Source organism: Saccopteryx leptura, chromosome 4 (genome assembly GCF_036850995.1).
Source record: "Saccopteryx leptura isolate mSacLep1 chromosome 4, mSacLep1_pri_phased_curated, whole genome shotgun sequence".
Lineage (NCBI taxonomy): Eukaryota > Metazoa > Chordata > Mammalia > Chiroptera > Emballonuridae > Saccopteryx > Saccopteryx leptura.
Genome location: NC_089506.1, coordinates 36,312,473 through 36,334,557, shown reverse-complemented (window position 1 = coordinate 36,334,557; position 22,085 = coordinate 36,312,473). Strand labels below are relative to the sequence as shown.

Genomic DNA, 22,085 nt, shown 5'->3' with positions numbered 1-22,085 from the left:
ACCCTGAGGTTGCCAATTTGAGCATGGGCTCATCTAATTTGAGCAAGGCTCACCAGTTTGAACCCAAGGTCGCTGGCTTGAGCAAGGGGTTCTGCTGTAGCCCCCCAGTCAAGGCATATATGAGAAAACAATCACAGAGAAACTAAGGTGCCGCAACAAAGAATTGATGCTTCTTATCTCTCTCCCTTCCAGTCTGTCTGTTCCTCTCTCTGTCTCTGTCACACACAAAAAAAGACAAAGTAAGAAAAAGATTACTCTTACAAGATTTTTTTAAATTGGCAATCTCAAACACTTTATTTGGTTTCTCTGAGCCCACGTGATCACAAGTTATATGTAATGGACTGCGGAATCTGTAATATCAAGTTCAATTCATCAATTATAGAGTTCCTGAATTCAAAGGAGACTTACTAGTTAGCAACCAACTCTCTTCGGTGTATATTTAAACGAGATGGTTAAAAAATAAGCAAGCTGGGTCCAGAGATACATATAAATACTAGGCACACTCACTAACTAGGGCCCTAGCTATGAGATATCACTTAAATATTTAAATCAGAAATTGGCTTGATGAAGGTGTTCATTGACCACAATTAAATGACAATGTGTCTTGAGTCCACTCTTGTCCATCTATGCCTGGATTTTGAAGTTCTGATATTCTACCAAAGGAACTTAATCGGTCCCTGTAACTTCACTTAATGCCTTATAGCAGTGATTTTCAACCACCAGTCTGCAAATGAGTTAACCACCCTGATGATGTATGAAGATTACAGGCCCAAAGATTATAGACTCTATAATCTTCATTCAACACCAGGGTGGCTAACGCTTTTGCAGAACTGCACAAAATTTCTGGTGGACCAGCACTGGTCTGCCAACCAGTGGTTGAAAAACACTGCTTTAGAGCAGTGGTTCTCAAAGTGTGCACCAGGGTGCGAGCTGGTGTGCCCTAGAAGATTTCCAGGTGCGCCCTATGGTATTCCAGAGAAATATATACCTGTTGGGGACCAAAAAACCAACAGTATTTTTGGAGTTTAGATTTTTGGGGGACAGAGGTGTGGGGAATTGGCTATAAGCTGACAGTCTGCCCAACCCCCCACCTCACTTGACTGATTAGGTTGCAAAAGGCTGTTAAGCTGTGGTGCTGGATGTTTACACTACCCCCCATGTTCCCTGGAAAGACTGGAGGCAAGTTTCTTCTATCCTTTGTTTGGTGTAAAGATAATATGTATGGTGGGGGTTTTCTGCACTCAACACAAGAGTAAAAAGAGAGGAGTTCTTCAATGTATTGACAAGGAAGTGAGAGTTTGTCTTTCAAATATATGCCCAAACATTGAAGAAATCGCTAGGATACATCAGGCTCATGTTTCTCATAAACACAAGAATGAAAAAACTTAACACATTCATGCCGAGACCTGCCGAATTTACTAAATCTTACTAAGAATATATCTATATATATAAAAAGATAACTTTTTTGTTGTTTTTTAATTTTTTAAGCCCTCTTTTTTACAAATTCTAAAAAGCATAACTCAAAAAATGTAACATAAAAATGTTTTTTAGTGTCAGAATAAATTTAATTTTGTCATATTTATTTTGTTTAATTACCATAAAAGCAACACTTGGACTTTATTTATTTTTCTTTAATATTTGACTTAATTACTATAACATATTTCTCAGAAACTTGTATATAGTGTGCCTACAATTATTTGTAGGATTTTAAATGTGCCCCGACTTCAAAAAGTTTGAGAACCACTGCCTTAGAGGAAACAAAATATTCCACAACAGAATTAAATAGAATCCTTAATTATGACCAAATCCTTATTATCTAAAGTTAACTAGGTGATAGGTTTAAGATCTATGATAAATTTAAATGCCCCAATGAAATAGGTAAATTAGTTTCTCTTCTAAAAGGTTGTAATTACAGGGACAAATAAGATTAGCCCAAGGTCTCAAAATCTTAAACCACACATAATTCACTGTATCTGTTATAAATTGAACAGTTAACACAAGTGACAAAAGATATTGGACGATGACAGTCTGACATTTGTATGCCTCTATGAAGTCATGGTTCGCCACGGCGTAAGTGCACCTGAAAAAAGAAACCGCTGGAGACTGAGGACACAGGCAGCAGAAAGCGCATTTACAGGATGAAGACCTAGGAGTTAATTAGGTAGACCACACACCTGCCATCACAAACACCCCAGTTCTCGACTGATCCTGGAGTGCAAGCTGGACCTCCTGCTTGGCAGGCCACAAACGTTGAAGAAACACACAAATAACTATTGGAACTAAAATGGATTGGTATAGTATGAAATCTCATATTAAGTGTTGAGACTCTTCATTCAAGTCCCAGAAGAACCTACCTGCTAGCAGGTTTTATTAGCAACATGCACCAATAAGACAGTATGGCACTTCAATAAGTGATGGCCCTCTAACTAGATGCCCAGCTGGGTAGAGTCAGCATTAGTCAGTTCTGCAACAAATCTGGAATACCATGGCACACTGCACAGAGCTAAGAAATCGCAGGGTCCCTTTGCACTACAAGAACACAGTGGCATCCCAACTTTTCCAAACACCTCACAGGGATTCCCCACCTTGCCCCGCCCCAACCCCAGCCTGCTCTAAAACAATGGAAGCATTGCAGGCAAAAGGCAATCAAATACCACCTGCTTTAAGGACATACAATCTTGTCTGAACTGATGGTTTAGAGATAAACATAAAAGAAATGAAATATAAATAAAAAGCAGTATTTCATTTGCTTTGCTCGGCTGCAATTTCTTTCCCAGTAAGGCAGAGGTTAAAAACCAGGCAATTCCCCCTGAAAAATACAAGTCAGTGGTGGGCTCTACACCCTACTAAATGATAGACTACTTACTTTACAGTCACTATGATGAATATCAAGTGACTTTTTGTAGTATTACACAATAGACACATAAAGATACGTGATCACAATATAATTTTAACTTTTGAAAAACATTACATGATCCTTGAAATAAAAAAGTTTATTAAAATTTAGTTTTTAAACTTCACAAAATTTTCACAAGCTTTACCAAAGTGAAATTACACACTTTTCTACTTTCCAAGTATTTACTCACTGCTTCACACATTAGATGATGTTAAATAAAAACCCTAGTCAGTTCAGCTATCTCAAGATCTGCTTGTTTTACTTCCTTACCTTAAATGAGCCGCAAACATTTCATCATAAGGAGGTTCCAAAAGTTGTTGACACTTCTCTTCCGGAGAGGCCAACTAAATTAAATGATAAGATGATAAATGACAAAAATAAAGTTAATGGGCATGGAAAGAACACAATGTGTAGAGATTTAGAGAAACCAGTTTCAAAAGGATTTACACTTTACACTTAACAGTAACATTTTACACTTGAGCACTTCTAAATAAAAGGTTCATTACTTCAACAAATATTTATCAAGTATGAGTTATGTATAAAGCACTAGATGAATACAATGTTTCATCTACCACAAGTTAGGAATTAGTCTAGGTACTTTTTTTATACATACCTTAATATTTCTTGCCAATTAGTCACGAAATATTTAGTAAGCAGCTACTATGTGCTTAATAAATAAGGCATATAATACCATACATAAATAAGGTCTAATGAGTTAGAAAAGATGCCCTGTTTGGAATCACCCGTTTCCTGGTGACAGAACCGCCTTCTCTCTGTCTTGGGCTATAATAGCTGACATTTATTTCTAATTCCTTTCTTCTCTCTGTCTTGGGCTATAATAGCTGACATTTATTTCTAATTCCTTTCTTCTCAATTGCCAAATTTTAGATAATATGAGCATTACAATGGATTATATAGCACACAAAATTTTTTTTAAAAAAGGATCAATAAGTCTACTTTTACACGGACATAATATATATGTAAATGTGTGTGTGGGGGGGGTGAAGACATCAGAAAAATCACTATTTACGGTTCCTAAGGAAATAATTGATTCGGACAAGGCTGCTAGTGAATGGAACCATCACATGGAAGGTTAGTGAGGAATTTTATATTGAAGAACTCAGCCTTAGATTACAAATGGGCAAACAGACATGTGTGCCCCTGATGCGCAACAAGAAGCACACAGCACCAGCTACGAAGTATCTACCCAGCAAGCTAAACCTGAATCTCATCAAGTCCCTGGCACTAATTTCTATTTAACAGTAATGGTGTTCAATGTGTTCTGCATATTAGAACAACCTAAGAAACTTCAAATTAAAAAAAAAAAAAAGGTTGGGGGGACCTGCCACTACTCCAGAAGCTGGTTTACATGGTCTGAGGTGAAGTCTATATGCTGCCAAATATAATCATCAACAGATAAGCTCAAACCCTAAGCTTGTCTCAGGAAGCCAGTTACCCTGCAACCCTCTCCTTGTGCCTAGACCCTTCACCTACCTGAAGCCGTGGGTTGGCAACATGAGGATGCTTGAAAGACACCAGCTCCGCACAGGACTCCCCATCTCTGGTGTCGATTGCTTCAAGGACCTGAAACATTTCAGAAGAGAAAAACTAAGTAGAAAATAAATCACCCTATCCTAATATTAACTAAACAACACATTGTATACCACTAAAATTCATTTTCCCTACTTTGAAAGGAGTCAGAATAATCAAAATATAACAAGTCAGTATTCTCTTTAGCCAGCAAACAATAACTAATTTCAAAATGAGATCTTCTGAAGACAAATAAGCAGATGACTTGCTGTTAAAAACCATGAAAGCCTGACCTGTGGTGGCACAGTGGTTAAAATGTCGACCTGGAAATGCTGAGGTCGCCAGTTCGAAACCTTGGGCTTGCCTGGTCAAGGCACATATGGGAGTTGAGGCTTCCTGCTCCTCCCCTCTTCTTTCTCTCTCTCCAATAAAAATGAATAAATAAAATTTTTAAAAATCTAAAAAAAACCCATGAAAAGGCAGCATAAGCAGTTTATTAGTTGATTATTAATGAAGGTGAATTATTCTAGCTTTTCTCAGTCATACCAGCAGACATTTAAAAATTCACTTTCACAGTTTATAGAGAAAAGCTTATAAACTACATGTGTCCAAAATTCAAAGGGCTTCCACTCAGCCTAAATATAAAGTAAAAATTGTGCCTGACCTGTGGTGGCACAGTGGATAAAGTGACCTGGAATGCTGAGGTCGCTGGCTCGAAACCCCAGGCTTGCCTGGTCAAGGCACATACGGGAAGCAACTAAGAGTTGATGTTTCCCACTCCTCCTCCACCCTTCCCGTATCTCTCTCCTCTCTCTAAAATGACTAAATACAACCTTTAAAAGTTAATAAAAATAAAATGAAAATCGCAATGGCAATAGCTAAATGAATGGTGTCAGAGTCATACAACGGGTACCTGTATGTTGTAGAAAAGAATGAAATAAATCTATATGTAATAACATGGAAAGTATCTGCAATATGCTTACTGTTAAGCAAAAGAAAAAAGAAAAACAAGCTATTCACTGGAAAACTGCATAACTTGATCTGGGAGAAAACGGAAAAGTACGTGTGACATTTAAGCACGGAAGAAATATGCCAACCAGCTGATCCCTTCGCCAGTGAGGTGAGGGCTGAAGAAACTTTTTTTATAAATTTCTACACTGGAAGACTGTTACAGTAAACATTTCTAATCAGTAAAGCAAATTATATTTTTTAATTATATTCACCAAAAATGACATAAAATTTTCAACTATGTAAGTGAGAAGAAAGTCAAGTATAAAACTGCATATATTTAATATATAGTATTTATATAATTTACCTACAATAAAATTAAATATGTAAATTGTATGCCCACACAAGACTAGGACCAGGAATGTCATAAAGAAAATATCCAAATGGTACACACACCCAAGAAGGTGTTCACATCTTACCCACCAGTGAAATGCAACAAGATACTTCTACAGGCCCACAGAAGAGAAAACTGGTCCATGGGCTACAGAGCTCACCAGGGGAAGCTCTCTGGCCCTGGCCACTCCTGTAAGTTCTCTTTGTTGGCTGCTGTTGGTCACCTTGAAACCTCCAGGCTTCAAACTAATCCAAGGGGGAATCATCTACTCTGGGAATTCATAGTTCCTAAAAAATACATTTACTAGCTCTTTTCCCTAAAAGGGCCTAGAAGTAATGATTGCCAGTAGCAATAAGCACACTTAGCACTCAGACTGTTTTTCTAAATTCCATGCCCCACTAAAAGGAACCAGAAGTCCAGAGAAATAGCTGATCCAATGCTGGGACAGGCAATGAACTCGGTTAGCAAGGAATAGACATTATTGTGCCAGAGAGCAAAGCTGGGCTCAAAGAAGGATAAAGACATATCAAAAAGCCACAGAAACCAATTTGAAGAGGTACCTAGTGACCAAATATGGGACAATTTGAGCTTCAAAAAGAGTATTTCTAACATTAGTAAGGGATTATAACATGGCATTAGAAATAACCCATAATGATTCTTTAAAAAGGGGGAGCATAGAGAAAAGCATTTTTTAACTGATAAAAATACCAATAAATGTAGAAAGAATGGTAGAAAATCATCACTTGGCAAACATTAATGTAATAATTGACTTGGAAAGAGCCACAAATGAAAGCTAAAGCCATTTTGTGACAGAGGAACAGGATGTTCTCGGGTTCTCCTAGTCCACCCAAAAGATTACAAATTGATAACAAGGAAAAAGGTATCTCAATCCTGGAGCAATCTGATGGACGTCAAATGAATCAGTATCCCAACGTATGCTTTCTGAGATGAGGATATGGGAAATCCATACGCTCAAATTTAACCTGAATCTAATCATCAGGAAAACTGTCACAGGAAGATTGTGAGACAGCTACAAGTCAATTGGTCAGGACATTTAAAACAAGGTTAAATGTCATAAAACACTCCCCACCTGCCCACCCTGAAAAAAGCAAGAGGACTCTTCTAAAGGACGAAAGAACAAACCAACCAAATGCAGTATGTGCATTTGTCCGGATCCTAAATTTTAAAAAAGAAGTCTAAAGAACACTTTGGGGGACATGGATAATTAAACTACAACTTCCATTAGAAAATTTTGCTGTTAATACTGATATTAAATTTCTTGGGTGTACTAAAGGCATTGTAGTTATATAATGGAACAACAGCCTTGGTCTTAGGCAAATGGCCACAGTGTCACTGACTTCCTTTCAAATGGTTCTGGGGAAAGAAGTAGACACACCCAGAGGGAGTATAAAGCAAACCTGCCCAGGTGAGGGGTATACATGTCTTCTTGTACTTCAAGTTTTCTATAGGTTTGAAAATTTTCAGAATGAAAAGTTGAAGAAAAAATAAATTTTAAATGTAAACAGTTTTTAGAAATTAACTTGCCATTTGAAATAAGAGTTTGCAAAATGACAGAACGAAAAAAGAATGCTAAAATAATAATAATAATAATACCAGACCTCAAAGAGATACTAGAAATGTAAAGATCCACCTCTAGGGAAAAGTATACGCCAGGGGTCCCCAAACTTTTTACACAGGGGGCCAGTTCACTGTCCCTCAGACCGTTGGAGGGCCAGACTATAAAAAAAAACCATCAACAAATCCCTATGCACACTGCACATATCTTATTTTAAAGTAAAAACACAAAATGGGAACAAATACAATATTTAAAATAAAGAACAAGTAAATTTAAATCAACAAACTGGCCAGTATTTCAATGGGAACTATGCTCCTCTCACTGACCACCAATGAAAGCGGTGCCCCTTCTGGAAGTGTGGCGGGGGCCGGATAAATGGCCTCAGGGGGCCGCATGTGGCCCGCGGGCCATAGTTTGGGGACCCCTGGTATACGCAAACTGATCCTTTTTTAAGTAGAAAAACAATTTCAAAAAGTAGACTATATGAGAAAATGTAAGGTAAATTCAACCTGTCCCCCCAAACACAAAGTAAATTGAATGCCTGTTGAAACTTCGAGGACTAAAAAAAGGGGCCCCAATAGATGAGGGAACAATGTAGTCACTGATAGCCATCCTTGGGTCTCTTGAGATGGGTGTGTTGGCACCCCAAGACCCTGATTGCTGGCTCTTTTATTAGGGCTGCTACTCAGGGCTGTTTAAATGGCAGGTCACCTTGAGAAATAAAGTAATATTTCCCCTCTATCTCCAATCCTGGACAAAATACTGCCCACTATACAATGGGTGGATTCCCCAAGTGCAATGTTTTCTGGTCGCATCACATCAGCTGTGGGACTGGGGTCCAGGGAAACCAATATCAACATACTGATGCCATGCTGCTTGCTATGCTGAGTAATAAGGCCCTTGATCTCTAAGCCATGAATTGCATGTGTTCTGCCAGTACCCACAAAACTAACAGGAGAACATATTAGCTTATGATTAGGGTAAAATCAAACCCCAGACCCAACAGCTATTAGAAAGTCATCACAGAGATCATGGGAAATGAGACATACCACTTGTCCACAGTTATCTGCTGGCTGAGAATGTTGTGAAAAGTGTTATAAGGAATGAAGACATATCCAAGTTGACAAGGTCACTGAGATTCAAAAACAATATACTTCTGAAACTAAGAAATAACCAGATTTTGACAAAGACAGGAAAAGTTGGCTGAAACTTTGCCCAACCTAGGCAGTGAGCTTTGTGTTAAGAGCATAAACTCTGAAGCCGGAACTCCTGGTTTTAATGTTCTACTTACTTGCCAGCGAACAAGGAAAGCCAGTTAACCCCCTCTGTAAAATAAGGCTTGCAATGGACCTACCTCCTACAAAAACAGTGATAATGAGTTTACTGTATGCAACAGTGCCAGGTTCTTAGTAACCATTTTATAAGCACTAATTTGTTCTTCTTATCATCACCCCAAATTGTTCCATCAGATAAGATAAACAATTAAAGGAGATTCTCAGAGAAAGTAGAGAACAAGACCGAGAGGTAGTTTGGTGCAACAGGGGAATATGATACTTAGAGTCAGACAGACCAACACGAATCCTAACTTTATTCCTCACTAGAATGTATAGATCTGAGCATTAGCAAATCAATCAGCTTTTCCAACCAGCCAATGGAAGAGTTTCACTCCTCCTATAGTTTGCCTTCATTTATCCAATCGACAAATTGTATTGAACATCTAGATGAGTCAGACACCATTCAAGATATCCAGAACGGAAAAATAAAAAAATAAAATGGAACTACATGTGGGCAAGAAAACTGTAAAAGATTAAGAAAAATATAAAATTCTAGAGATTCTATATTCATATTGGTGCTCAATGTCTAAATCCTTGCTCAAACTTAAGTAAACATATTGAAAAATGTTAACTCTGCAAAGATAAGGCCACAGTACACTTACCCTTAAGAAAAGGTCTTAGACCTCAATCTAAAGATTGGAAAATGAATATATATATTTGTACGTTTTAAGTTAAAATAAAAATATGCATCTATTTTTCCATGATTCCTGTTTTAATTTAATTTTTTTAATTTTTTAATTTTTTTTTTTTTTTTTACAGAGTCAGAATCAGAGAGAGGGATAGACAGACAGGAACGGAGAGAGATGAGAAGCATCAATCATTAGTTTTATCGTTGAGACACCTTAGTTGTTCATTGATTGCTTTCTCATATGTGCCTTGACCGTGGGCCTTCAGCAGACTGAGTAACCCCTTGCTCTAGCCAGAGACCTTGGGTCCAAGCTGGTGAGCTTTTTGCTCAAGCCAGATGAACCCACGCTCAAGCTGGCAACCTCGGGATCTCGAACCTGGGTCCTTCTGCACCCCAGTCCGATGCTTTATCCACTGCACCACATCCTTGTCAGGCCTATGATTCCTGTTTTAATCAACTTTTTCAAGCAGCTAATGATCATAATCACCTCTGACTATATCCAACGAGGTATCTTCACCTGATGTCAGCAAATAACTGCAATTCAACATGTCCAAAACTAAATTATTTTTCCCTCCAAACCTGTTCTGCTCATCTGTTGCCTAAGATAGAAACTTGGGAATCATTCTTGACTCCTCCCTATACCTCAACCACACATTATCACAAAGTCTTGGTAATGTTTCCCTCAGATACTTTTAAAATCCATTTACTTTTTTCCTTAACCATATTACCACGGTTCTAGTTCTGAAAATTAGCATAGTTTAGTGGAAAGAATGCAAGCTTTGAATCATAAACATCTATGTTTTAAATATTATATGTTACTGCGTGTACTGGCTGTATGGACAAAACTCCTGTAAGAAACACTTCCCAAAGGATATAAAGTATGCCAAGTGCTAACACAGAGCGTGTACTGAACGGGAGCTATGACTAGAGCCCACAGCCGGCACTATGTGCCATCTCCATCTCCTGCTTCCACGAGAATGTCTCCGAAAAAGAAAACTCAGGCCCTCAGGTCAGGCCTTCAATGACTTACAAGAGCTGGGTCCCCACTACTTCGCGTGGCTAATGGGCCCTTCAGCATCCGCTAGGATTGAGGATCCACCCCGCTCCATACACACACATTTCCCTAACTGAGAGTAGCGAACATCGGCGCATCCATGGGTCCCCCCCCCAAAGCAAAGTGGTGTGCTTGCTTCAATCATCCTTGCTTCCCTTCTGGCGGCCAAGGGTTCAAATGCAATCAGCGAACAGACTCGGACAGATGGGCAGCATCCACCCCAACCCCTGCAAGACATGGATCCGAAAGCCCGAGAGACCTAAGGAAACAGCAGAAGACCCTGCAGACCGCGAGCGATGCGGAGGAACAAGCCTTACTTGTTGCAGGTACTGGTTGATAGTGATGTGCGCCATGGCGACGCCCACCGCCGGACTGGGCTGAGCATGCGCGCCGTTCCTTGCGTCACTTCCGACCAGTGGTCCGTTCCCGGCCCTGCTTCCCGGACTCAATTTACCTAGCACGTTGGTTCCAGAGAGAGTGTTTGTAGGAGTGCGAGCCCGGTACCGGCATGGCGACGTGCCCGGGCTGAGAAAGGCTGAGGGTCTCTGTGCTGCGATTCCCCAGTCTCTGCTCGGTGAGGACGGCTGGCCCGCTCCCCCTGGATGCTCCAGCCAACCTGGGATGTGCTGGGTCCCCTGAGCAGACAGGGCTTGCGCTCCGCCGCTCCGTCTACTGTTGCAAGTTCCACACGGACCGCGGCTGACGCGGACTGGCCGTGCTCACGAGCCTAGGGTCGGGGGCTGGGGCCGGGTCAGGGTCGCGGTCGGGGTCGGCCCGGAGCCAGGGCCTGGCGGAGGCCGTGCGGCGGTTGGGCTGGGCTAGGGCGCTTTGAGGGAGCTGGGAGTTGCTGAACGGAGCGGAGGGGAGAGGCCCTGCCGCGCGGCTCGGGGAGGAGGCGGAGAAGGCGGCCGGACGGGGCGGGGCGCCCACTGCTTCCCGGCCGCAGCCATGGCCGACGAGACCCCCAGGAAGGGCAACTTCTCGGCGCTCGTCGGGCACACCAACGGACTCACCAAGCCGGCGTCCCTCGCCGCCGCCGCCGCCGCCGTCACCTCTAAGCCAGGGGGCGGCGGCGGTGGCTCCAAGAAACTAGTGATCAAGAATTTCCGAGGTGGGTACCCGGAGCGGCCTAAGGAGCAAGGACCTTGTGGGCCAGGGGGAGCAGGAGGGAGGGGCGGCCACTGAGAGGAGTCCCGGGGCCAGGAGGGGGTCGGAGGGCGGCCCGGAGGAGGGGTGCTGGAGGCCTTGGGCCGAGTGGCCGTAGGGCGCCCGGGGCGGAGACGGTGTGGGGGGGTGTCGTTTGCTGGACCCCCGACTACTCGGAAGTCTCCTCCCCAGTTGGTAATCATTGGGCCCAGGCCCGGGGCTCTCGGAGTGGGATGGGGGTCCCCGGGCGCCCCCTGTGAGGGCGCGGGCCTTTCCGAATCTCGTCTTAAACTGCGGTGAGGGCTGTGGGCTGTGAGCTGTTAGTGGTAGCAGCTTTCTCCTTAATCTATATAGTTGGTCCAGTTGGAATAAATTAGGCCAAATAAGTCAGGTATTTTGTTTCGTACGGTCAAGCAAGAATAAGTAGCAGCTACTGAAGCTCTTGGTAATGTAATTTTTACTACTTCCTCCACTATTTACTATCTCTATTATTTTTACTATCTAAAAATAGGCATCTATGATGCAAATATAGCAATTATAATCTTATTCTTCGCCTTCCAACGTTGAATAATTTAAGGCAACTTTAAATGTTGTATAGAGTTTATTACATGTTTATAAAGTCAAATTAAGTAAAATGAAGATTTGCATACAAGGGTTGGCAAAAGTAGGTTTACATTTTAATACAAATTAATAGTAATATAAGAATAAATTATTTAATGTACACTCACAATGTAAACCTACTTTTATCTATCTTGTCTTTCTGTGTGTGTTTATCTTAAGTATTAATACAAAATGTGTTTAGTAAAACAGATACTTTGGTTACATAGTCTGTAATGTAATAAATTTGTAAGGACAGTACTTTGTATAGTAAAAACTTAATTTCTGTGTTCCTTATTTGCGTGTCTATTAAAGTACTTTTTTGTAGACCATTTTTTGAACCATGTAGGACAGACAGCAAGGATTTCATTCACCACTAACTCTTATCTGGATTTACAGACAGACCTAAATTGCCTGATAACTACACTCAGGACACCTGGCAGAAGCTTCATGAGGCAGTGAAAGCCATACAAAGTAGTACTTCCATTAGATATAACCTGGAAGAGCTCTACCAGGTAAGGCTCCACGCATGACAAAAAGTAGAGTCCTCCTGGAGATGTAAGTGCAGAGTTTTCTTAGACAAGAAGAACTGTAAGACATGAGGAAGCCAGCATCCTGTCTTTCACCTACCAGCTTGTTTTTTTGTTTGTTTGTTTGTTTTGTATTTTTCTGAAGTTGGAAACGGGGAGGCAGTCAGACAGACTCCCGCATCCGCCCGACCGGGATCCACCCGGCATGCCCACCAGGGGGCAATGCTCTGCCCATCTGGGGCCTGAGGCAGAGGCCATGGAGCCATCCTCAGCTCCCGGGCCAATTTTGCTGCAATGGAGCCTTGGCTCTAGGAGGGGAAGAGAGAGACAGAGAGGAAGGAGAGGGGGAGGGGTGGAGGAGCAGATGGGCACTTCTCCTGTGTGCCCTGGCCAGGAATTGAACCGGGACTCCTGCACGCCTAAAAAATGCAATTATCCAACTCCACTGAAGTGTGATAACAGGGAATTGTATGGTCTTTGGTATTACTTCGGAAACAATAATGAAGGAAATAATAGAAATCCAGTATTTGCCTCCAGCAAGAACAGTAGACGTCCTATGACAGCATGTCCCAAATCAATGAGTGTTTTCATTTTTTGGTGGTTGTGGGATTTTTGTTTTATTTTCAGTCTTAAGCTCCTAGAAAGATATTTAAAGTTATCCCATTACAGGAGAAATCTGTGTTTCTAATAGCCACATGACTTAACATTTTTCAAATATGCAGCAAATCAATGTTATAATTTCATTGTTATATAGAAAACTCTTATTACAGTTTTACTTATTAATAGATTTCCCACCTGGGGTTTGTAATTGTTTCAGTTAAAACAAGCAAATAAACTTGTTACATTTAAAGTGATGTTCCATTTTTAACAAAAGGAAAAACTGGTCAAAAGTACATTTTACTATTTGGATGTTCTATTTACTGGTTTTTCTAATATCTTGTTTTTAATGAATAACATTTGTTAACTAGTCTAATCATTAGCAACATGATATCACAATTTCTGTTAAGAGGTATGTTAAAACTATTTTGGTCACATAAGTGGTTACATTATAAAAATTATGGAAACTAAAAAAAAATAACAAAGAAGGTTAAATCACCCAAAGAAGACTACTCTTGACAGTTTGATGGACATGTCCCATCTTTGTCTTAAGTTTGTGTGAGTTTATTATGTTTTAGTTAACTTTATTAAGGTATAATTTCATGTACTGTGTACTCCAGTAAGTTTTAAACAAATGTATCCAACTGTGTAACCATTGCCACAATTACAGTATAGACTGTTTTTATCACTCCAAAAAGTTTCCTGAGGCCCATTTACATTTGCATTCAGTCCTCTCCCCTGACTCCCAGTCCTTGGCAATCATTGATTTGCTTTTGGTCAGTGTATTTTGTTATTTTTAGAACCTCATCTAAATTAAACCATGATTTCTGCAATCTTTTATACCTGGCTTCTTTCACTTAGGACAGTGCTTGTGAAGTTTATGCATAATCTGTGGCAGTAATTTCTTTGGTGCTGCATGGTATGGGTACCACAATTGATTACCCTTTTACCAGCTAATGGTCAGTTGGGTTTCCAGTTTATGATTATTTTGAATAAAGCTGCTATGAACATTAACGAGTATATTGTTGTGTGGACATAGAGTCTCATTTCTCTTGGGTAAACATCCAGGTGTAGATTCTCAGAGTTTTATGGAAAATATTTATTTAACTTTATAAGACATGTCCTGTTTTTCAAAATTACTATACCATTTTGTACATCTACCAGCAGTGTATGAGAATTCAAGTTGTTCCATGCACTTGTCGGCATTTGGTATTGTTAGTCTTTTCCATGTTAGCTATTCTAGTGGGTATGTAGTGGAATTTCATTGTGCTTTAATGATTATTTCCCTAATGATACTAAGTATCTTTTTAGGTGCCCATCCCCATTCCATATACCTTCTTTAATGAAGTGTGTGTTCAAATCTTTTGCTCATTTTTTATGGAGTGATTTATTTTGTCTGTTTGTTATGTATTTTATTTTGGTTTATTATGTATTCTAGGTACAAGTCCTATAACAGATTTACCTTGCAAATATTATCTTCTAGTCTACAGATTGCTTTTTTTTGTTGTTGTACAGTTCTTTAATACATCACCTGTACATTGCATTGTGTGTTTACCACTTAAAGTCAAATCTCCTGTCACGTATAGCAGTGGGGAACCCCAGGGCCGCGGATCGGTACTGGTCCATGGGCCATTTGGTACCGGTCTGCAGAGAAAGAATAAATAACTTACATTATTTCCATTTTATTTATATTTAAGTCTGAACAATGTTTTATTTTTTAAAAATGACCAGATTCCCTCTGTTACATCTGTCTAAGACTCACTCTTGACGCTTGTCTCAGTCACGTGATACATTTATCCGTCCCACACTAAAGGCTGGTCAGTGAAAATATTTTCTGACATTAAACCAGTCCCTGGCCCAAAAAAGGTTGAGGACCACTGACGTACAGTATATTTGACTACCTTTATCTTTTACTACCTCCCCCATAGCTTGTCTTTTGATACTTAATTATGTCTTTCAGAGAGAAGTTTTAAATTTTGATGAAGTTTTGTATCGGTTTGGTCTTTTATAGATCGTGCTTTAGTATCCAAGAAATTTTTGCCTAATCTAAGATCATAAAGATTTTCTCTTCTATTTCCTTCTAGATGTTTTAGGGTTTTAGGTTTTACATTTTTAGGTCTATAATCTGTTTTGGGTGAATTTTTATATATGTTGTGAGATATAAATGTAAGTCTTTCCTATAGATGTCCAGTTGCTCTGGTGCCATTTGTTAGAGGGTCTATTCTTTCCCCCATTGCACTGCTTTTGTTCCTTTGTCAAAAATCATTGTCCATATATGTATAGGTGTAATGAGTCTCAAAATCAGGAAGCATTGGCCCTCCAACTTGATCCTTTTTCAAAGTTGTTTTGGTTATTCCAGATGTTTTGTATTTCTATATGAATTTTACAATCTTTGTGTCAATTTCTACAAAAGTGTCTAGAATTTTGATTGGGTTTATGTCGACGTACAGATCAGTGTGGGGAGAATTGATTCTGATGTCTTGACAATACAGTCTATTGATTGATCACAAGGGACAGCTCTCTGTTTATTTAGATCTTCCTTAATTTTCTCTCAGCAATGTTTTCTAGTTCTAGTGTACAAGTCTTATACAGTATATCTTGTGAAACTTATCCCTAAACATTTTATATATTTGCTGTATTTTAAGTGCTAGCATGATTTCAATTTCTGGTTCTTGCTAATATGTAGAAATACAAATGATTTTTATATATTGATCTTGTATACTATGATTTTGATAACCTCATTTATTTCTAGTAGCATTCTGTAGATCCCATCAGATACTCACACAGATAATCATGTCACTGTGAATAGAGAGAGTTGTACTTCTTCCTAATCTGCATGCCTTTTACTTTCTTTTCTTGCCTCACTGCACCATTTAGAACCTCCAGCATGACTAAGAGAATTAGAAAAAGCAGATTTCCCAGTCTTGTTTCTGATCTTAGGGGGCAAGTGCTATCTTTTATCACTGAGTATAATGTTAGCTGTGGGCTTTTCAAAATAGCCATTATCAGGTTGAAGACAATCCTTTCTATTTCTAGTTTGCCCAGAGTTTTTATCAGAAATACATGTTGGATATTGACAAATTCTGTGACTATTGAGGTGATGATATGTTTTGTTTTTCAGTTTATTACATTGATTTTTCAAATGTTAAATCCAAATCTTGTGTTCATGGGATAAATACTACTTGGTCATGAGATGTTATCTTTTTCATATATTGTTGGATTCAGTTTGCTAACATTTTGTTAACTTTTGCATTTGTGATACCAAAGGATATTCGTGTGTTGTTTTCTCTTCTTATGATGTCTTTATCTGGTTTTAGGAACAGAGTAATGCTGGCTTCATAAATGAGTTGGAAATAGTCCCTCCTTTTCATTTTTCTAGAAGAGTTTTATAGACTTGTTATTATTTCTTCCTGAAATGTTTGAGAGAATTCTTCAGTAAAACTATCTTGGCTTTCTTTGTGGAAAGATTTTAAACTACAGATTTCTTTAGTAGATGTAGAACTACTCATGTTAATCATTTGTTCAATTTCACTAAACTTCTGCAGTGTTTAATCTGCCATTAATACCATCTGGTGTCATTTCATCTCAGGAGTTGTTTTCCTCTCTAGGTATTCAATTCGAATTTTTATTGTATCTTCTCTGTCTCTACTTAACTTTAGAACATATGGAATACAATTATAATAGCAGCTTTATAGTTCTTTTTATTATTTATTTATTTATTTATTTTTAATTTTTTTACAGAGGCAGAGAGTCAGAGCGAGGGATAGATAGGAACAGAGAGAGCTGAGAAGCATCAATCATTAGTTTTTTGTTGTGACACCTTAGTTGTTCATTGATTGCTTTCTCATATGTGCCTTGACCGTGGGCCTTCAGCAGACCGAGTGACCCCTTGCTCAAGCCAGTGACCTTGGGTCCAAGCTGGTGAGCTTTGCTCACACCCGATGAGCCTGCGCTCAAGCTGGCAACCTCAGGGTCTCGAACCTGGGTCCTCTGCATCCCAGTCCAACGCTCTGCCCACTGTGCCACCGCCTGGTCAGACGGTTTTATAGTTCTTATCTGTCAATTCTGTCATCTCTGTCAGTTCTGGTTCCTTTGACAAACTGATTTTCTCTCCATAAGGATTGTATTTTCCTTCTTTGCATCTCTAATAATCTTTGATTAGTTGTCAGACATTGTGAATTTTGACTTGTGTGGTATTTATGTTTTCCCATAAATATTCCTGAACTTTGTTCCTTCCAGACATAGTTAAATTATATATTTGGAAACAGTTTGATCTTTTAAAGTCTTGCTTTTAAGATATGTCAGGCAAGACTAGAGCAGTGTTTGTGCGTGGCTAAGTGCCCCTACAAGGAGGCAGAATCTTCCTGACTGTACCTCGTGTTCTGTAGTTTTTTAGTCTGGCTGGTGGGAAGGTACTGCTATTCCAGGCCCTGTGTGAGCACCAGACATTGTTGTCTAAACTTTTTTGATAGTACTTTTCCTGGCCTCTATGGTAGTTTCCTCACACATTTGTGCTGGTCAGTGCTCTGCTAGGGGGATTTTTGAGGTCTCCTTGTACATCTCCAAGCTCCATTCTGGCTGCATCTCTTCCCTCTGAGCCTTTACCTTGCAGACTCCAGCCTTGGCTTAGGGTACCTGCTCTGCAGCCTGGAATCTCTAGATGCAAGAAGCCAGAGCACTTGGGGCTTGTTTGTTTTTCATCTCCCCGAGATCACTGTCTTTTGTAGTTCAGTGTACACTTAGTTGTTTTATGAAGTTGTTTCTTATCTTTGGTAGTGTTTTTTTGTTTTGTTTTGTTTTTGTTTTTTTTTTTGGAGGGAGTGTATTATTTCAGGCAGAAGGGTTAATACAGTTTCTTTTTTCTTTTACAGAGACAGAGCGAGAGTCAGAGAGAGGGATAGATAGGGACAGACAGATAGGAACGGAGAGAGATGAGAAGCATCAATCATCAGTTTTTCATTGGGACACCTTAGTTGTTCATTGATTGCTTTCTCATATGTGCCTTGACTATGGGCCTTCAGCAGACCAAGTAACCCCTTGCTCAAGTCAGTGACCTTGGGTCCAAGCTGGTGAGCTTTGCTCACACCAGATTAGCCTGCGCTCAAGCTGGAGGCCTTAGGGTCTCGAACCTGGGTCCTCCACATCCCAGTCCAACGCTGTATCCACTGCACCACCGCCTGGTCAGGCAATACAGTTTCTTTACAACACCTTTACCAGAAGTAAGAGTCCCACTGGTGCTTAAACTCTCATAGGTTTTTAATTTAATAAAATACATCTTAGAGCTAGGACTTATTATTCCTCTTTTCCTAAGATTTGATTATCTGTTATCACTTATCCATCATCTTTCCTAGTAGAATAACTTTGCCATACCTTTTACCCAATGCTATGTCTCATAATGGTCACTGTAGGTATTGTCATAAAATGTTTTCGTAAATATTATCATTAAATAAATGCCCTGAGTGTCCATTGCATGTCTTGAGACCCTGAGGGCTGGGGATACTTACTCCGGAATGGCATCACACATTCCAGGGAATATCTCAGGAGGGCTCATGTAGGGATCAATTGATCAACTTATGGAGGGCATGTGCACAGACAGATTCCTGGTCACTCACAGAGAAGTACTAGGGAGTCAGAGTACATATCTACAGAGTGAGCTGCTCAGATCTTATGAAAGCAAATGGGTTAGAAATAGTAAGTGATGTCATTGTGAAATTACTGACCACTCACATTATTCTGATCTCTGATAGAATAGCCAGTTCATGTGCCCTGGTGTTTCAAAGTCATAAGTTTTTGCTAGGGTGGTATGGTATATACTTTGTCAAAGACTCTAGTGTGAAGGTAATAATTCATGTCAAAGTTTGAATTTTTTTAAGAAAGTTTTCAAGATGATTTGATGGAGAACCTCTTATGTTTTGATGTTGATCAGTTTCCTTGAGGTGAGGTCTAGTATCTTCCTGTCAGTGTTGCTTATCTGCCTGTCAAGGCATCCTCTACCCCAGGGGTCTCAAACTCGCGGCCCGCGGGCCACATGCGGCCCGCTGAACAATTCTGTGCGGCCTGCAGACTAATCCACGAAGTTCAAAATATTTTGGATAAAATTAAGTAAGCCTAGGGGCCTACTTGTATTTTTCATTTCTCTAGCATCCTAGCTAGATATTAGCTTAGTTAACAGCAGTTGTGATGCGAACTACAGTTTCTGGTCGTTTTGTGACACTGAGTAAACTGCATGTACGATTGTGCTTGTTGTACTGATTTTTTTTTGTTTTCAACTGCAGTGAGAAAAGTGTTACGTAACAGTTGCCTTTTGTAGACCTAGTGCGGCCCACATGCTGAGTTGAGTTTGAGACCCCTGCTCTACCCCATACCGACATTTTAGGAGGTCTACCTAGAAGGAGAAACCAATTACAGTGTGTCTGGTTCAGCCAGCTTATTGTTTGTTATTTTGGTAAAAAACGAGATTCAAAGCATGATGATGGAAAAGTCTTAAGACACACATTGACACCCATAATCATCTTCCTCCTGTAATGCGAAGAGAATATTTGAATGCATAGCTCTTTTCTGTTTTTTTAAAGACCTGAGTGTAAATTTGTAATCACTACTTGCTGAAGAAAGTATATTTTTGTCTTATGTTTTCATTCTACTCGTACTTGTCAGCTTAATGAGACAACAGAAAACTGAAGATTACATTTTTTTTTTTTTTTTTTTGTATTTTTCTGAAGCTGGAAACGGGGAGAGACAGTCAGACAGACTCCTGCATGCATCCGACCGGGATCCACCTGGCACGCCCACCAGGGGCGATGCTCTGCCCCTCCGGGGCATCGCTCTGTTGCGACCAGAGACACTCTAGCGCCTGGGGCAGAGGCCAAGGAACCATCCCCAGCGCCCGGGCCATCTTTGCTCCAATGGAGCCTTGGCTGCGGGAGAGGAAGAGAGAGACAGAGAGGAAGGAGAGGGGGAGGGGTGGAGAAGCAGATGGGCGCTTCTCCTGTGTGCCCTGGCCGGGAATCGAACCCCGGACTTCTGCATGCCAGGCCGACACTATACCACTGAGCCAACCGGCCAAGGGTGAAGATTACATTTTTAAGAAGGGTTTCTATGGAAGGTTAGGTGATTTCAAATAAGTTGGTGCACAAAACCAAACCTATCACAGAGGACTGGCACTTCTGAGAAAAGACATGCATTTGTTTATGTTGAGTCACGGACTAATGTCTCTATAAAATCCTTCTGCCTGGTGATAAGTCAGTGAAGGAGAACTGAAGTAGAATTAGGTATAGAATTATTAAGAGGATTGCTAAAACTGATTAGAAAAAATGAAAAAGCTCAAAAAATGGTCAACAAATAAACACTATTTGATGGACAATTTGAGAAATGGACAGATTGAGGATGAACCCAATATATGTTATTTGAAAACAGAGGAAAATATTCAAACTCAAATATACCAGGCCTAATAGAAAGGATTTCACAATTCAGCAGTTTTCAACACTCAATAAAATTAGTCATTTCTATCAGGTAATTAACTTTTAATATTTGGAACTGAGAATCTATTGTGCAGTCAATTAATAGAGCCAATAGACTGTCGCTGGTTTTCCTCAAAGCTCTCATCCTAGGAAATTTCCCTCTCATAATTTACCCCCAACTCAGATTTGAGCCCTAATTTAGTTTTTGCATTTTTTACTCCTTTTTTAGAGATAGGAACCTGGAGGGGTAGAGCCCTTTTCCACCTTCTTGCTGGTAAGCTGGTCGCTATTTAGGCTTGCTTTTGAGTAGGGTCTGTCTTGACAACTGTTTATTGTTTAACAAGGAAACATTGTTGCAGAGGGAATCTGTTCAATTCTGAACTACTTGTATCTCTAAGAAGGACACTGTGCTGGCCTTTTAACTATGAAATAAATAAATAAATAAATAAAGAAGTATGGGTTTTGCCTTGTGCCCCAGCCAGTGTATCTTTCTTTATTATGATAGTCAGCCAAGGACGTGGTGTCCCCAGGGTAGGTGTTTGTTGTTGTGGTTGTTGTTTTGTTTTTTCATTTTTTCCCTCTACATAACTAATTTTAATACTTGCCTGCTTTTACTCTTTATGATTTCTCTCTTTTTTAAAAATTGATTTTAGAGAGAGGAAGGGATAGAGAAAGAAAGAGAAACTTTAATTTGTTGTTTCATTTATTTATACATTCATTGGTTGATTCTTGTATGTGCCCTGACTGGGGATCGAATCCGCAACCTTGGAGTATCAGGGTGACACTATCCAACTGAGCTACCTGGTCAGGGCCATGATTTTTCACTCTTTGCCTATGTGTTTCACTCCTTTTTCTCTCTTAATCTCAACCTTCTAGCCCTAAAAATCTCTACATAAAACAATCTTCCAGAATTGATACGCCCTAATTTCATAAATGCTGCATAGTTCTTTTTACACCAGAGCTCACTTTAATTTCCTATTTTGGTATGCCACAGTTGAGGGGGACCATTTTGAGTGCCTTGGGTGTTAGAGTTTGACACCTCAAATAGACAAGTAATTGATATTGATGTGCATGTCTGTTTTGCTTTAAAACACTTGTCTGCCCTAATGCAGACACCAATCATCCGAGGAACTCGGGTGCAGTGGCGTAACAGACCTGATGAGAGAACAGATGTGATGGGAAAATTCAGACAAGCGCAGTTTTCTCACTTGGCTAAAATGATAACAAGAAATACATTTTTATTGTAATATAGGTAGAACCCAAGTGCCGCTGCCTTCTACCCCCAATTATTGGAATAAATTCCTTTTCTCTGTGATGATTCTTAAAAATGTACACAGCAACAGCACCCTTGTATGAGCACACAGTACAGGTCAGATTCAGTACTCGATACACCTAGAG

General features: G+C 39.9%; 2 protein-coding genes across 5 annotated transcripts in view; one reads left to right on the top strand and one right to left on the bottom strand.

Moving 5' to 3' along the window:
- Nucleotides 1-10,943, bottom strand: part of PCID2 (PCI domain containing 2) — a 28,895-nt gene extending 17,952 nt beyond the window's left edge. The window contains exons 1-4 of one of the 3 annotated variants that reach the window (XM_066380525.1): nt 10,678-10,943; nt 4,391-4,480; nt 3,167-3,240; nt 2,015-2,080 (exon numbers count right to left, since the gene is read on the bottom strand). In XM_066380525.1, coding sequence (XP_066236622.1) covers nt 2,015-2,080; nt 3,167-3,240; nt 4,391-4,480; nt 10,678-10,713 — 266 coding nt within the window. In that variant the 5' untranslated portion in view covers nt 10,714-10,943. Of the gene's footprint in view, nt 1-2,014; nt 2,081-3,166; nt 3,241-4,390; nt 4,481-4,719; nt 4,866-10,677 lie in introns of those variants that run through there. The other 2 variants (XM_066380524.1, XM_066380523.1) reach the window with 2 other exon arrangements.
- A 129-nt stretch (nt 10,944-11,072) lies between these two features.
- CUL4A (cullin 4A) overlaps nt 11,073-22,085 on the top strand; it is a 64,696-nt gene continuing 53,683 nt past the window's right edge. For both annotated transcript variants that reach the window (XM_066380519.1, XM_066380520.1), the window contains exons 1-2: nt 11,073-11,471; nt 12,503-12,618. In XM_066380519.1, coding sequence (XP_066236616.1) covers nt 11,309-11,471; nt 12,503-12,618 — 279 coding nt within the window. In that variant the 5' untranslated portion in view covers nt 11,073-11,308. The remainder of the gene's footprint in view (nt 11,472-12,502; nt 12,619-22,085) is intronic.